This window comes from Panicum virgatum, chromosome 3N, assembly GCF_016808335.1.
Source record: "Panicum virgatum strain AP13 chromosome 3N, P.virgatum_v5, whole genome shotgun sequence".
NCBI lineage: Eukaryota > Viridiplantae > Streptophyta > Magnoliopsida > Poales > Poaceae > Panicum > Panicum virgatum.
Window position 1 is genome coordinate 38099260 of NC_053147.1, and position 12955 is coordinate 38112214.

At 49.1% G+C, this 12955-nt stretch overlaps 2 protein-coding genes across 4 annotated transcripts; one reads left to right on the forward strand and one right to left on the reverse strand.

Annotated features, from left to right (window-relative positions):
- The first annotated feature begins 312 nt into the window (after window positions 1-312).
- LOC120665900 (tRNA (guanine(26)-N(2))-dimethyltransferase-like) lies at window positions 313-3950 on the forward strand. 2 transcript variants are annotated; one of them, XM_039945621.1, is made up of 6 exons: window positions 313-1240; window positions 1838-2038; window positions 2131-2230; window positions 2526-2786; window positions 3153-3215; window positions 3466-3950. In XM_039945621.1, the coding sequence occupies exons 1-6, from the start codon at window positions 648-650 to the stop codon at window positions 3571-3573; spliced, it is 1326 nt and encodes a 441-aa protein (XP_039801555.1). In that variant the 5' UTR covers window positions 313-647; the 3' UTR covers window positions 3574-3950. The 2 variants fall into 2 exon arrangements, with proteins under 2 accessions (XP_039801555.1, XP_039801556.1); XM_039945622.1 differs by having other exon boundaries at window positions 320-1240; window positions 2526-2729.
- Window positions 3951-4376: 426 nt separating this feature from the next.
- Window positions 4377-11220, reverse strand: LOC120665901 (superoxide dismutase [Mn] 3.4, mitochondrial). Of its 2 annotated transcripts, none has more exons than XM_039945624.1 (6): window positions 10810-11219; window positions 9731-9777; window positions 9493-9618; window positions 9307-9363; window positions 8401-8478; window positions 4377-4747 (listed from the first exon to the last, which is right to left on the reverse strand). In XM_039945624.1, exons 1-6 carry the CDS (start codon window positions 11105-11107, stop codon window positions 4655-4657), a joined length of 699 nt encoding a protein of 232 aa, XP_039801558.1. In that variant the 5' UTR covers window positions 11108-11219; the 3' UTR covers window positions 4377-4654. The 2 variants fall into 2 exon arrangements, with proteins under 2 accessions (XP_039801558.1, XP_039801557.1); XM_039945623.1 differs by lacking the exon at window positions 4377-4747 and adding an exon at window positions 7429-7882 and having other exon boundaries at window positions 10810-11220.
- Between the last annotated feature and the right edge of the window lie 1735 nt (window positions 11221-12955).

Below are 12955 nucleotides of genomic sequence, written 5' to 3' on the forward strand. Positions count from 1 at the left end.
AGCAAATATATCGAGCTCCCCCTGGCCGGCGGGATCGAGCTCCCCCTGGCCGGCGGGGTCGAGCTCCGCTCCCCCTCGCCGTCGGGGTCGACCTCCCCATGGATGGCTGGGTCGAGCTGCGCTCCCATGGCCAGCTGGGTCTAGCTCCGCTCCAATGGCCGGCCACGTACCACGGCGTCGACGACCACCCCTGTTCCCGGAGATCGATTTGCTGCTACGGGAGGCGGACATGGAGCTCGTGGAGAGGCTGCGGGCGACGGACGACGCCGGCGCCGCGCTCGAGTCGGCCGGCAGCGGGGCGCGGCGGCGCGGACCGCAGCTTTGGAGGCGCGCGGGGCGCGGGGCGGAGCTGCTCCACCTCTAGCTTGAACCCACCGGCGTGGCCCTGGTCGCCGGAGACGCTGTCCTTGGCGCAGACGGCGGGGAAGGGGCGGCGGACTGTGAGGCCAGGTAGCAGGAGGTGGCGATGGGGATCGGCGGCAGTATGGGAAAAGAAGAGTCTGTTGGATAGTAGAGACTTATAGAGAGCTAAGGTTGGCTAGATGGGTAACTAAATTGTAATATAAAGAGTAGATTTACACCGGCTCAACCCAATCCATCCATCCACCCTAAGCACTAGCCGAACTCTCCCCACTCTTCCCGCCACCATGGCCGCCGCCGCCATCTCCTTGCCCCATTCCCTCTCCCCTCCCCTTCAAGCCACTCGCCGCCGCCCAGCGCCTCCCGCCTGCTCGCACTCTGAGCGCGGCGTCTCCTTCGACCCTGGCTCCGCCTTCTACCGCAGCGACAGCGCCGCGGGCCGCGACCTCGCCGTCCTCGCGGCCACCCTCCGCCGCCACGGCCGCCTCGATCCCTCCGCCCCGTTCCTCTGCCTCGACGCGATGTGCGGCTGCGGCGTCCGTGCGCTCCGCTACCTCGCGCAGGCCGGCGCCGACTTCGTCTGGGCCAACGACGCCTCCGAGGCGCTCCGCCCCGTCATCGTCGCCAACCTATCCCGCGTCGAGCGGGGTTCGCCGCCGGCAGAGGCGGGGCGCAGGAGGTGGGTCGTGTCGCACAACGACGCCACCCGGTTGCTAGCGGAGCGGTACCTCCGGCGCGAGTACTTCGACGTCATCGACGTGGACTCGTTCGGTGGCGACGCCGCATACGTAAGGGCGGCGCTCTTGGCGCTCAAGATTGGGGGCCTTCTCTACCTGACGTCCACGGATTGGCGGTCGGCGAGAGGGTATGGTTCGAGAAGGTGAGTCTTACTCCAATTCTGACTTTAGTAGCATCTAAAAATCTCTAGATTTCAATGGCTCAGGATTTCCTTCTTTTTTAAAGAGGGAGGATTTTCTTCTTCGAAATGTCGATTCTTCGATTGATAACTTGTACGACTGTTGGGTCACTTACTTTGTCGTTTAGTTGCTTTTGCAATACGCGATGAAGTTCATTAGTGTTTGTACAAGAGGAACTGGGGTATATTTTGGAATGAAATGCTTATCGTAGCTCAATTTATGGTTGTAATCTCGTATGCATGTGATATGTAATGTAGGTGCTTATCTATTTTCCAGTACAAGTACAATGAATGTGTGCTTACTTAGGTTAACACGGAGGTTAAATTGCTCCGATTGATTTTGGTTGCTTCTCAGCTTGAATATGAATCAGAGCCATCTTTGTTGTGGATATATAGTCGCCCTTCTGTCAAGGATACTGGACTTGCATCACCCTGTAAATAATTTGATGCCAATATTTTTGTTTGAGAACTTGTTCAAATTTTCTAAATACCGCTCTTTATAAGTCATAACTCATAACAAATCTTTTTGTGACAACTATGTAACATTTTGCTTTTATTTAGCTCTTTGTCTTCATATGGAGCATATGTTCGTCCAATGCCATATCCGAATGAGGTCGGTTTACGAATGGTTATAGGTGGTGCTGCACGGGAAGCAGCTCTTCTGGGATTTCACATAAGACCAGTATTCTCGTATTTTGCATATCATGGTCCTATTTATCGAGTGATGGTACAATTATGCAACGGAAAAGATAATGACACCAGGTAACTCATTGTGCTTTTCTTTCCAACAACCATAGAACTAATTAGTACATATTATGAAATGTTAAGTTCTGATGCCCTTTCTGTTTTGGCAGTAATTATGGCTTCATTAGTCATTGCAAGAGTTGTGGCCAGTCTCAGACTTTTGGATTTGATGAGCTGGGGCAGATTTCTTGTGGTTGTACAGACAGAGCAGTAGGTACAATAAATCATTGTCATGGTATTAAATTATTGTTTAATTACTACTCTTTGCTTTCAGGTTTTTTTTCCCTTTATCAGGATTGAACAAACTTTGGATATGTGCGATCTAAGAAATTGTATCACTTTTTAGCTAATCCTGATTTTTTTTTTGGTAATGAATAAGTTTTACATAATCTAAGTTGAAAATTGTATGCCTATGCCATGCAAGAAACTATATCACTTCTTAGCTAATCCTGATTGAGTACTTGGCAAAGGAATTATGCTAGTATATAACAGTCCCTTTTTGCAGGATGATGATTTGATCGCTGTTGTAGGCCCACTTTGGACAGGTCCCCTCCATGATGCCTCTTTCCTTACTGAAATGCTAAGCTTGGCTGACGAATGGGGATGGGCATACACAAGTGAGAATGGTGTCACTTTGGAAAAACTTCTTAGCACGATGATTGAGGAGAGTGACCCACGGTTGCCTCCAGGATATATAAGACTTGATGAGGTATGTCTTGCAGTGCTATGTGGAATTATTGACTTCCTAGAAGTCTTCCACAAAAAGGTATGAGTAAATTTTACAAACCTACCAATATCCTGGGCTAATATTGACAAACCTACCAGTATTTTCGATTGTCTTCTTGCAAAACTACAACTTTGTGACTTTCCCTTTTTACGACTAATTGAACCCACATGTCAGTCACAGATCATCAAATTTGTCATATGGGCTCGACTGATCATGAACATGACACATGTGAGCCTAGCTAACCATGAAAAGGGAATGATCACACAGTTTTAGTTTTGTGAGAATTTAGCCCAAAATAGTGGTGATTTTGTGAAATGGGCACAAAATTTTGTGATTTTGTGAATTTAGCTCAATTGGCAGATTTGTGAAATTTCCACCCAAAGCTAACTTTTCAATTAAATCCAGATTTCGAGGCGAGCAAAAATTAACTCTCCACCACTCGGTACCCTCATCAATTCTCTACGGAAGGTATATCACTGTCACATGCTTATGTGTTAATGTTTGCTCACGTTTTAATCGATCACAAGGATTAGTTTGAGGGAACAAGCACAACAATCACTAGGATTAGGCACAATGGCATAACCACACTTTTTTTCTGTCCATAATATATCACAGATTAAGTTATGATGTTAATAATATGAGCTAAGTTCGAGAATATGGTTATGCATTTTTTAAATGTCAATTAGAAATCTAATCATATTTCAATATGTGTGAGCAGGAAGGTTTTTCAGCTTGTCGATCTCATATAGGTACAAATGTAATCAAGACCAACTGTCCAATTTCTTCTTGCATCGATGTGGCACGGGAGATCCGAAACTTGCGATGAATGCCAACTGCATTCTTTGTGATTCACCAAGTAGAGTTATTTTGCCCGTTGGTGGCACAAAGGGAGTAATTGGAAGGCAGAATTTTTGCTCACAAGGGTGCCTGTCGTCGCGAGCTACACACATTTCGCATTAGGGTGCCTGTTGTTTGCATGTTTGTGATAGGCATCTGTAGTTCACCTGTTTGTATACAGGCAACTGTTATTCCTTTTCTTTTTAATTCTTTGGCAGCTGATGTAGAACCTTGTTAGAATGATTAGAAAGATGCATGTTAGCGGAAACTGCAATATGAGGATGTAAAAATGTATTCCCTCCGATGGCGTGAACTCATCTTGCCCTAAATACCATATGTTCAAGAACAAAGTAGATTTTTTTATGACGTGATTTTGTGGGGGCTTCGGCTGCGAACAGATGGTTGCTGCAGCTCATCCGTCGCCTTGCAAAAATACGAGAAATTTTTTTGTAGGACACTAACCAAATGTGGTTGGATCTTACTAAATTTCTAATTCCATTAATGTTTTTAGCATATTCAACGATTCAAAATAACATATCGTTATCTTATTCTAAACTTGATGTTCTTCTCACATCTCAATTTTTTTCTTAGAAAATAAGCAAATCAATTACTCTCGTGCTTAAGATAACGTAAAATTAACAAATCATGACTAGAGGCAAAAGTAAACTCGTTCTGAATGTCGTTATAGTTAAAGGTCAAGTTGGAACGGTAGTTTCAGGTAGATATGATGCCCGTGACCAAGTTGTGGCTCCTACAAAGTGCAAAGCGCAAACAATGGAAAGGCATGGTAACTCAAGCAAACCTCGAAGCTCATATCAGAATTCTTTGGCAGTATTACTGGACACAAAGGAAGGACTCTCTGGGCAAGTATGTATGGTGCCAGCCACAGAAGAGCGTAGCAGACCAGAGCCGAGCCGAGCACGCAAGCAGGACACACAAATTCAACAGCTATTGCATCAGTATATTTTAACGAAATGTACAAGGTCCAGTAGCTAGACAGGTCCATTTTTATTTCACATGAGTCAAAACAGCTTGATAGCCAACGCAGATGAGTATCCCCTCAAGACAAATCAGGCAAGCACATTGTCGTACACCTCTCCGGCATATTTCCAGTTCACCACCTTCCAGATGTTGTTCAGGTAATCAGGCCTAACATTCTTGTACTGCAACCAAGAAAGCATTGGAGATCACTTGGCACAACAAAAAAGGCATCAAGATTCACTTGCAAGAAAGCTGACACTGCTAGTGGGAGATAGAATCACAGCTCTACCAGAATGCAAACAAAAGGGCAATTTCCATTACTTATTAAAGCAGAGGCTATGGCTTTTCAAAAAATGGAAAGAAAAAAAAATGAAGAGTGTGTTGTTGCTTTTCAGCTAAAACTGGGATAGGCAATCTTTTATAATACTTTGGCACATACCCATGAACTATAAATGAGATGATTCTTAAGCTGCTCATATTTAGGATTACCGGACAAATAGGATGGCAAGATGTAATGTAGAGTAATAGAATTGGTGTATAATGGATTGTATTGCATTGAGGCCTCGGCCGGTATATATAAGAGTACAAAACTTGGGGGGTAAGGCTCCCCGGGATACATATGGCAGTTTACGATACGTATATCTACAACTACCAATTATACTCTAATACTCTCCCGCAGTCACTGCGGAAGCACCGCAGACGGTGAGACTGGAGAAGAAGCCGAAAGCAGGAGCCAACGAACTAACATCCCCCCGCAGTCATAACGTCGGTGTGATGCGGATGCTGCGACTAGAGAGAAAACCAGCGAGTAACTCATGCGGATGGTAGCCCTTTGTGCCGATGTCAAGGTAGCCGAGCTGGAGGGCGAGGAGCCATGGTCGAAGATGCCGTGCGTAGAGTAGCCGAGGTCAACGTAGAGCTGTTGAGGTTGCCGAAGACGAGGTAGCCGCACATGAAGCCGCGGGCGCATGAGGAGGCGCCATGGTGGTGGCGTAATGGAGAAGATGCCGGAGACGAAGATGGCGACGCATCGAGGCAGTCGTAGAGAGAGCGATGCCGAAGTCGATGCAGTCAGGCCATTGGGCGACATATGCCCGGGTTTGCCAGGCTCGGAAATGCGCCGGGGACGATGGGCACGCGCCGGGGACGATGGGCACGCACCGGTGTTGCTAATACCGGACGTGCAAGGGAGGATACACAACCAAACGCCGTCGCCGGGGGGACCAGCAGAGAAGGCCTCCATGGCGGTCGTAGGCACAGAAGAAGGCGAGGTAGAAGGTGCCAACGCCTGCTGTTGCTGGAGTAGACGAAGTAGTCGGGGACGAGATGGCGACGCTGGCAACGTGGTTGTGCTAGACAAAGCAAGGAGGGGAACCCAGATTTTCAGCACAAGGCCGAATGATCCGGATGACGCGGCGGCGGCGCTCGAAAGAGACGGCGAAGAACTCGTACAGCTTGACGAAGACCATGCGCGCAGCGACGAGTCGACGAAGAGGTCGGGGACGTGGTCGGCGGCGGTGAAGAAGCAACGGCGGAGAAGACCACGGGGTGACACCACTGCTACCCGAAGAGGCGATGCAGTGGTAGCCCTCCGTGCTCGGTGAAGGGCGCACTCGACGAGGACGGACGTCACGGGAGCCGGATGGATCACGCACATCGGCTGATCAGACCGAGTAGCTTGAGGTGAGACGACGGTGGGCGAAGTCGGTGAAGGCAACGACGAGCCGGCGAGGGTCGACGTGCGAACGAAGCGGCGAGGAGGACGGTGCAGATGGGCGTCCCCTACGGCACCGTCCATGTCACCATGTCGCATGTCGAAGATGAAGAAGAGACCGGTGAAGTCGACGCCGATGTCGAAGTAGAGGCGCGAGGTCGACGGGCGGTGGGCGACTCAATCTCGATCAGTGATCGAGTAAAAAATCAAAGAAACTAACCAAAAATAAAGATACAGCAGCAACATCTCGTGGGGAAGTCCTTGGGTGCACGTAGCACACCCCTCCGTCCTAACTCCCTCGTCACTTCTCTTGCACGCACAGCACAGGCAAGATGCCCGCACGCACATGACTAGAGAAGAGAGAAGGGAGAGAAAAACAGAGAGAGGCGGGTGTGGGCGTCAGAGTCCGGTCGAAGAGGTCGGCGGCGGCCCGGAGAAGAGGTCGCCGGGACAGCTCGGTCAAGCGCATCCGCGCCAGACTGGGCGGCCCGTGGCCAGGCGCAACGCCCCCCCCCCACCCCCAACGGGGAAGAGGGCAGCGGCGACCTGGAGAAGAGGTCGCCGAGGCAGCCGGCGGAGGGGTGGAGACGTCAGGACGGGGCGGAGCGGATCCCGCCGGGAAGGTGGTGCGACGGCGGCAGATCCCGCTGGGCAGTGCGCGGCGGTTCCCGTTGGCCGGCGGCGTCGTGCGAAAAAGTCCGCCGGGGTTGGAGACGCGGTGCGTCAAATCCCCGCGGCAGCAGATCCCGGCGAGGATGACCCGCAACAGCAGATCCCGGGGAGGATGACGCCCGATGCGCCCATGAAGAAGCAGGGGCGCGGGGAGGCCACAGATGACGCATCCAAGGTGAGTTCCATCATGATCTGTTGTTGCCTGACGACGACGGCGGCAGATCAGATTGATCTACCGCGACACCTAGAAGACCGACAGATCGAAGATCTGCCGTGGAGGGGTTGGAGGGCGCGCCCCCCGGTGATCGACATCTCCCCAGGGAGGAGGGGCGCTAGCAGATCGTCACGAGGGCGCGCTGGATGCGCGTCGTGATGGTCAGGAGCACCGGCAGCGGGGAAGGAGGGGCGTCGGCGGCGCGAGCAGCGGAAAACTAGGGTTTGAGGCCTAGGGTTAGAACCCAAACTCGTGATACCATGTAGAGTAATAGGATTGGTGTATAATGGATTGTATTGCATTGAAGCCTCGGCCGGTATATATAAGAGTACAATACTTGGGGGGCAAAGCTCCCCGAGATACATATGGCAGTTTACAATACGTATATCTACAACTACCAATTATACTCTAATACTCCCCCGCAGTCACAGCGGGAGCACCGCAAACGGTGAGACTGGAGAAGCCAAAAGCAGGAGCCAACGAACTAACATCCCCCCGCAATCATAACGTCGGTGTGGTGCGGATGCTACGACTGGAGAGAAAACCGGCGAGTAACTCATGCGGATGGTAGCCCTTTGTGCCAATGTCGAGGTAGCCGAGCTGGAGGGCGAGGAGCCATGGTCGAAGATGCCGTGCGTAGAGTAGCCAAGGTCGACGTAGAGCTGTTGAGGTTGCCGAAGACGAGGTAGCCGCACATGAAGCTGCGGATACGTATATCTACAACTACCAATTATACTCTAATAGTAATATCTATTATTTATGCAAACACCAACGTGGATGATAACTGATCTTTCTAAGACATGTTTGATGCACTAACCATATTAGGGGTTACTAAACCAATAAGATGGCAAGGTACAAGAACTATCTTCGACAAAAACACCAATGTGGGCAGGTTGCTACTAAGTAATCCAAGCACAACAATTTTATGACTCAAATCTATGATGTGAATTCATCCTCAGTATATGAAGCAAATTAGTTGTACTGCTAGCAATATGAATTCATCATGTCTCCATATATGGCTCAAGCAACAGTGTCAATTCATCCTCTCAATAACTGTTAGCGACAAACGTTCGGACCATCAACAACAGAATTAATAGGGTGGTCAAAATGGTTCACGCTCATCACAATTTTTTGGTAGCTGGTTTGCCACCAGTATCACGTAAACTGTTTTGAACAGGGGTAGAATTAATCAACAAAAAGTTGAACCCTGGACTCAAAAAAAAAAAAGAGATTAACTGGAGGTAGTATGCATGCTCCCAGACATCAATCCCCAACAAAGGAACCAAGCTTGCTCCTTTAGTCACCAGAGGGTCCTGTAAGATGCACAGGTCAGTTGTGCATATCAAACCATTCCTTTGTGCTATCTACAAAGGTCATGTGTGAAGTAAAACCTAAGGTAGATAGAACACATTCATTTGCTAAAGATAGGATGACACCTAAAGTTCCTTCAGGGTTTACGATTTCACTTAGTTCAACTCAGCACAATAACATATGAATAACACTCTTGGCATGTTCTTCGAAACTTGATAGCAAAAATATTCAGTACTTGCTGCAACAATATCCTCTTATGGAGTAACTGCTCTATATTACAGCAACGCTAGTATATACAGTCGGCATATCCTCTTACACATGGACCTGCAGTGCATAAGGTCTTTTGACAGACCTGGCAGCAATGGCCACAAGATAACTGCTCTAACAGAAGAGTGGCAAAAGAGTGAAATGGGATTTTTCAGTGGCAATTGAGAGTGTTGGGTTAAAATCAGTGGCAAAAGGTCCAGCATTTGAGGAACACGAGGGAAATTCATGGATAAGATACAAAAACTTACACATGATAGAATATAAAAAAATACCAGTGGTAGGATATGAAAGATTATAGAGACGATATGAAAAAACAGCTATTTAGCTAACCATCCATATTTCAAGCTAATGATCACTTTCCCAACAACAATAACAGATAGAAAATGCACGTGTATGCCTTGATTGCCTATGGGACACATAGGCACTAAGCACAAGCCAGCAACACAACTAGCTTCTAGGCTTTTCAGAAAACTGGGTTTCAATGTAAAAAATTTATGACTGAGAACATGACATTGTTGCTCCATGTCAAATAAACAATAAATAGATGCGGATAATATCTTCACCTGATTAGCAGTAGTTTCAACTGATAGCTTTTTTGCCTCTTTATCCAAAGCAAGCCACTGCACAAGTAATAAGTGATTTACAGTTCAAAAAAAGTAATAAGTGATTTGTCAAAAAAACAAAACAAATCTTCTGAGACTGTATCAGGGCATCAAGTATTCTGGATAAAACAAAGCAAATGTACATACCACCCATCCAGATCCTTGTAAAGCAGCACCTTCTGCATTCATCTTCTTTACAAGTGCTTCAAATGAACCAAAATCCTCATCAATGGCCCAGCCAAGTTTTCCATGTGGTGGCTCCCCACCACCTTCCTGTTAAACATCAAATTTCCTCACAATTTCCATGAAACAACCCCAAACAAAGAAAAAAGAAACACATGTTCTTCCCTTGGGGGAACAATAAATCTATTAACAAGATACTTACGCTAATAGGCTTGAGGTTCTTCCAAAAGATTGAATGGTTCACATGGCCTGCAAGATGATAATTATCTTAGTGAAAATTCTAGACCAAAGGAACAATCCGTTAAGAATCTGAATACGATGAACTTTTACCAGAAGGTTACATGTGAATACAATCAAGAGGTTAACATGCCATGCTCATGAACAAGTTAAATAGGCCAATAAGCTTCTTCGCGATGAATAGCAACAAGTCATTAATATAGCAGAACAAGATGTGCTTAAATTAATTTAACTAATAAGCAAGGTTAATAAGCGGCAGTTTACCAAACAAAACGAACAAGTTTCGCTTATTCACAAAAGAAGTACAATATAGCCTATAGTCCCAAGCAAATTAGTGTATGCTCGAGTAGAAAAGGAATCAAGTGTAATTCATAATGTAGAAGTGGCAGGAGATGCCATGATTCCCATGAAACCAGTATATAGGTCTGAACATCCACAAATATGCCTCAAAATGTTTCAGTAGACAACGAAATCACACCAATTCCTGCACATCGGCAAGAACCTAACCAATTTTCTAATCAACCACAAGATGGCAGTAGTAGTAGCTAATATACGATTAGCAAAGTAAAGAATGGCAATAAAAACAACACCAACATTATTATAGAGTCATAAGCAAACTACTGGTACCACGAAACAAATCTAGAAATTTCGCCTTGAACAGTAGCACTAATATAGAAATCACTCCAGAAAGTATCCAAATTGGAGCCCATCAGGCAAATCCATGGTGCCTCTAAATCAGCATTCTCCTGGTCAATGACAAACCCCACCCACCGAAAACCTCAGAAACGGTATCCTACAATCCGCTACCCGTTTAAGAAATTCCGAATCCCTATCCGAGAGGTCATCATACACCTCCCGCACTCGGATCACTCGAGATCGGCAACAGCAGCGCATTAAACACCCCCCCCCCCCCTCCAACCCCTAAAATCCGCCCCGCCCGCATCATCCCCACCCCCAAAATAAAATAAGCCCCGCACCCTAAAGAGAGATAGAGAAGCAGGGGGATCGATGAGGGGAGAGCAGCGGGGGGCCTCGCTCACTCACCGCCGCCGTTGAACTTGATGGCGCCCTGGAGCTGGACGACGGCGGAGGCGTCGCCCTTGGCGATGGCGGCGTCGAGCTGCTCGAGCGCCTTGTTGTAGTTGGCGACGTAGGTGGCGTGGTGCTTCTGGTGGTGCAGGCGCATGATCTCACCGGAGATGGCCGGCTCAAGAGCGCCGAAGTCGTAGGAGAGGTCGGGGAGGGCTACCGTCGTTACCCCCCTGGCCGCCGCCGCCAGCGGCCGGGCGCCGCCGAGGGCGAGGGACAGGGTCTTCTTCGACGCCAGGGTACGGAGAGCCATGGCCGGATGGAACGGATACTCGGATTCCTCTCTCTCTCTCTCTCTCTCTCGTGCGAGCCTCTGTGTGTGTCAGTGTGTGACCGCGGTGGTGTATGGGAGATGGAGAGCGGGGGCCGGGAGGTGAGCGGCGGGGCGTGGGACCGTGGGTGGTATCTGCTTGCCAGCTCTCGGCTAGACGGGTTTTCTGGAAGGTTTGGTGGAGAGATCTGCGTTGCGATTCGTGCAGACCTACGTGCGCGGCGTGCGGGCGTGACTGACCACGGCCGAGTGTACGCCCTGGTGGCTTTACAAAATCCTAAACTCGATCCGTCCCCAAATGTTAAAGTTATTCACACTTATCTCCTCTATATGTATTATTTAAAAGAAATATTTATAGCTGGTCATCGAAATTCTCATCTCTACCTAATTTCTCCGCATTCATCCATCATCTATATGTCTACTCTATATCAACTACAATCAGATGATATCCATGTATTAGATATTTTTTCACCCCTCAGCGCCCTCCCTCGATCCCTCCCTCCCCGTTCGCACTTTTATTTTCTCTCTCCCCCAGCCTCCCTCCCTCCGCCGGTTCACCCCTTCCTGCTCCGCCACACCGGGCGGATCTGCGCGCGGTGGGATGGACGGGCGGTGGTGGCGGCGAGCAGCGACGGTGGCCAGATCCTCCTCACTTCCTCGCCATGGCCGGAGATCTGCGTTGGCCTCCCTCTCCATGGCCTGCGGCGGCACGGCAGGCCCAGTTGGCGCAAGGTCTAGCGGCGGCGTTGCAGCTCAGCCAGGCGGCGGCGGCGACGAGTAGCGACGGCAGCTATGCCTCCTCCCTCGGCCATTCGCTCGCGACGGCGACGACGGCAGCTCGACCCCCTCCTCCCTCCCCTGGTGAGCTCCACCACAGCGTGAGGTATTCGACCCGGCTCGAGCTCCAGCCGGATCTGCGCGGGGCCTCGTCGTGGCCCTCTACCACGTGTCCTCGCCACCGCCCCCCCCCTGTCGCGCTCCCCTCGCCACGCGGCCTCGCCATGCGTCCTTGCTGCACCCCATCACCAGCGGCGCCTCCCTCCTACGCACGGGGCTATGGTGGTGCAGTGTGGCGAAGCTGCGGCGGAGCAAAGTGGTGGCAGTGGCTCGGGGCGAAGCACCGGTGGTGGGGTGGAGCTACAGCTGCGTGGCTTGTCAGGTGCGCACGGCACAAGTGGAGCCAAGGTGCGGTCGGCGCGGCGATAGCGGACACCCGCTATTGCGCTTAATTTGGAGGACGCGCGTCCTTCCGCTTGGTTTGGAGGAGGCGTAGCGGACGCCGCTGCAGCATGAAAAACGCTATATGGGTCCTATAGATACCGGTACAGGATGCCAGTGCAGATAGTTAAGGTATTTTGGTATATCTTAAATTATATTGTTTTAAGTTTCATCAAATTTATAGAAAAAATAGTAATATTTTGAATGTTAAATTAAAATAATCATATTTATTATGATATATATTTTTATAATTTACTTATTTGATGTGTTATTTGTTAATATTCTTCTCTATAAATTTGATCAAATTTATACTACTTTAACTTAGAATAAAATAAAATATCTTACATTTCATGATAGAGGGAGCATTCTACATCGAGACGGCTCTTGATTTAGGGTATCCCGAGATCTCTCGGTCTGGAAAGCGACGAGGAGCGCACATACGGTCGGAAGACCAAAGAAAGAAAAAAAGAGAGAAGTAACAAAGGGCTGAAGGAAGTAAATACACTGAGTTAAGCTTCTCGGATTCCGAAGGTTTCTTCTGGCTCCAGCGGGAGGTGGGTGGAGCGGACAGCCGCGAGGTCGCCGCAGGCCGCGGGCAGTGGCGGAGGCCGA

Excerpts from the sequence above, each read along its gene's own strand:
- LOC120665900 (XM_039945621.1), top strand. The coding sequence starts at position 648 with ATGGCCGCCGCCGCCATCTCCTTGCCCCATTCCCTCTCCCCTCCCCTT. Across the intron at positions 2,039-2,130 it reads GGAAAAGATAATGACACCAG|TAATTATGGCTTCATTAGTC; the intron begins GTAACTCATTGT and ends CTGTTTTGGCAG. Across the intron at positions 2,787-3,152 it reads TAGAAGTCTTCCACAAAAAG|ATTTCGAGGCGAGCAAAAAT; the intron begins GTATGAGTAAAT and ends AATTAAATCCAG.
- LOC120665901 (XM_039945623.1), bottom strand. The coding sequence starts at position 11,107 with ATGGCTCTCCGTACCCTGGCGTCGAAGAAGACCCTGTCCCTCGCCCTC. Across the intron at positions 9,778-10,809 it reads CATCAAGTTCAACGGCGGCG|GCCATGTGAACCATTCAATC; the intron begins GTGAGTGAGCGA and ends ATCATCTTGCAG. Across the intron at positions 9,364-9,492 it reads TACAAGGATCTGGATGGGTG|TGGCTTGCTTTGGATAAAGA; the intron begins GTATGTACATTT and ends TTACTTGTGCAG.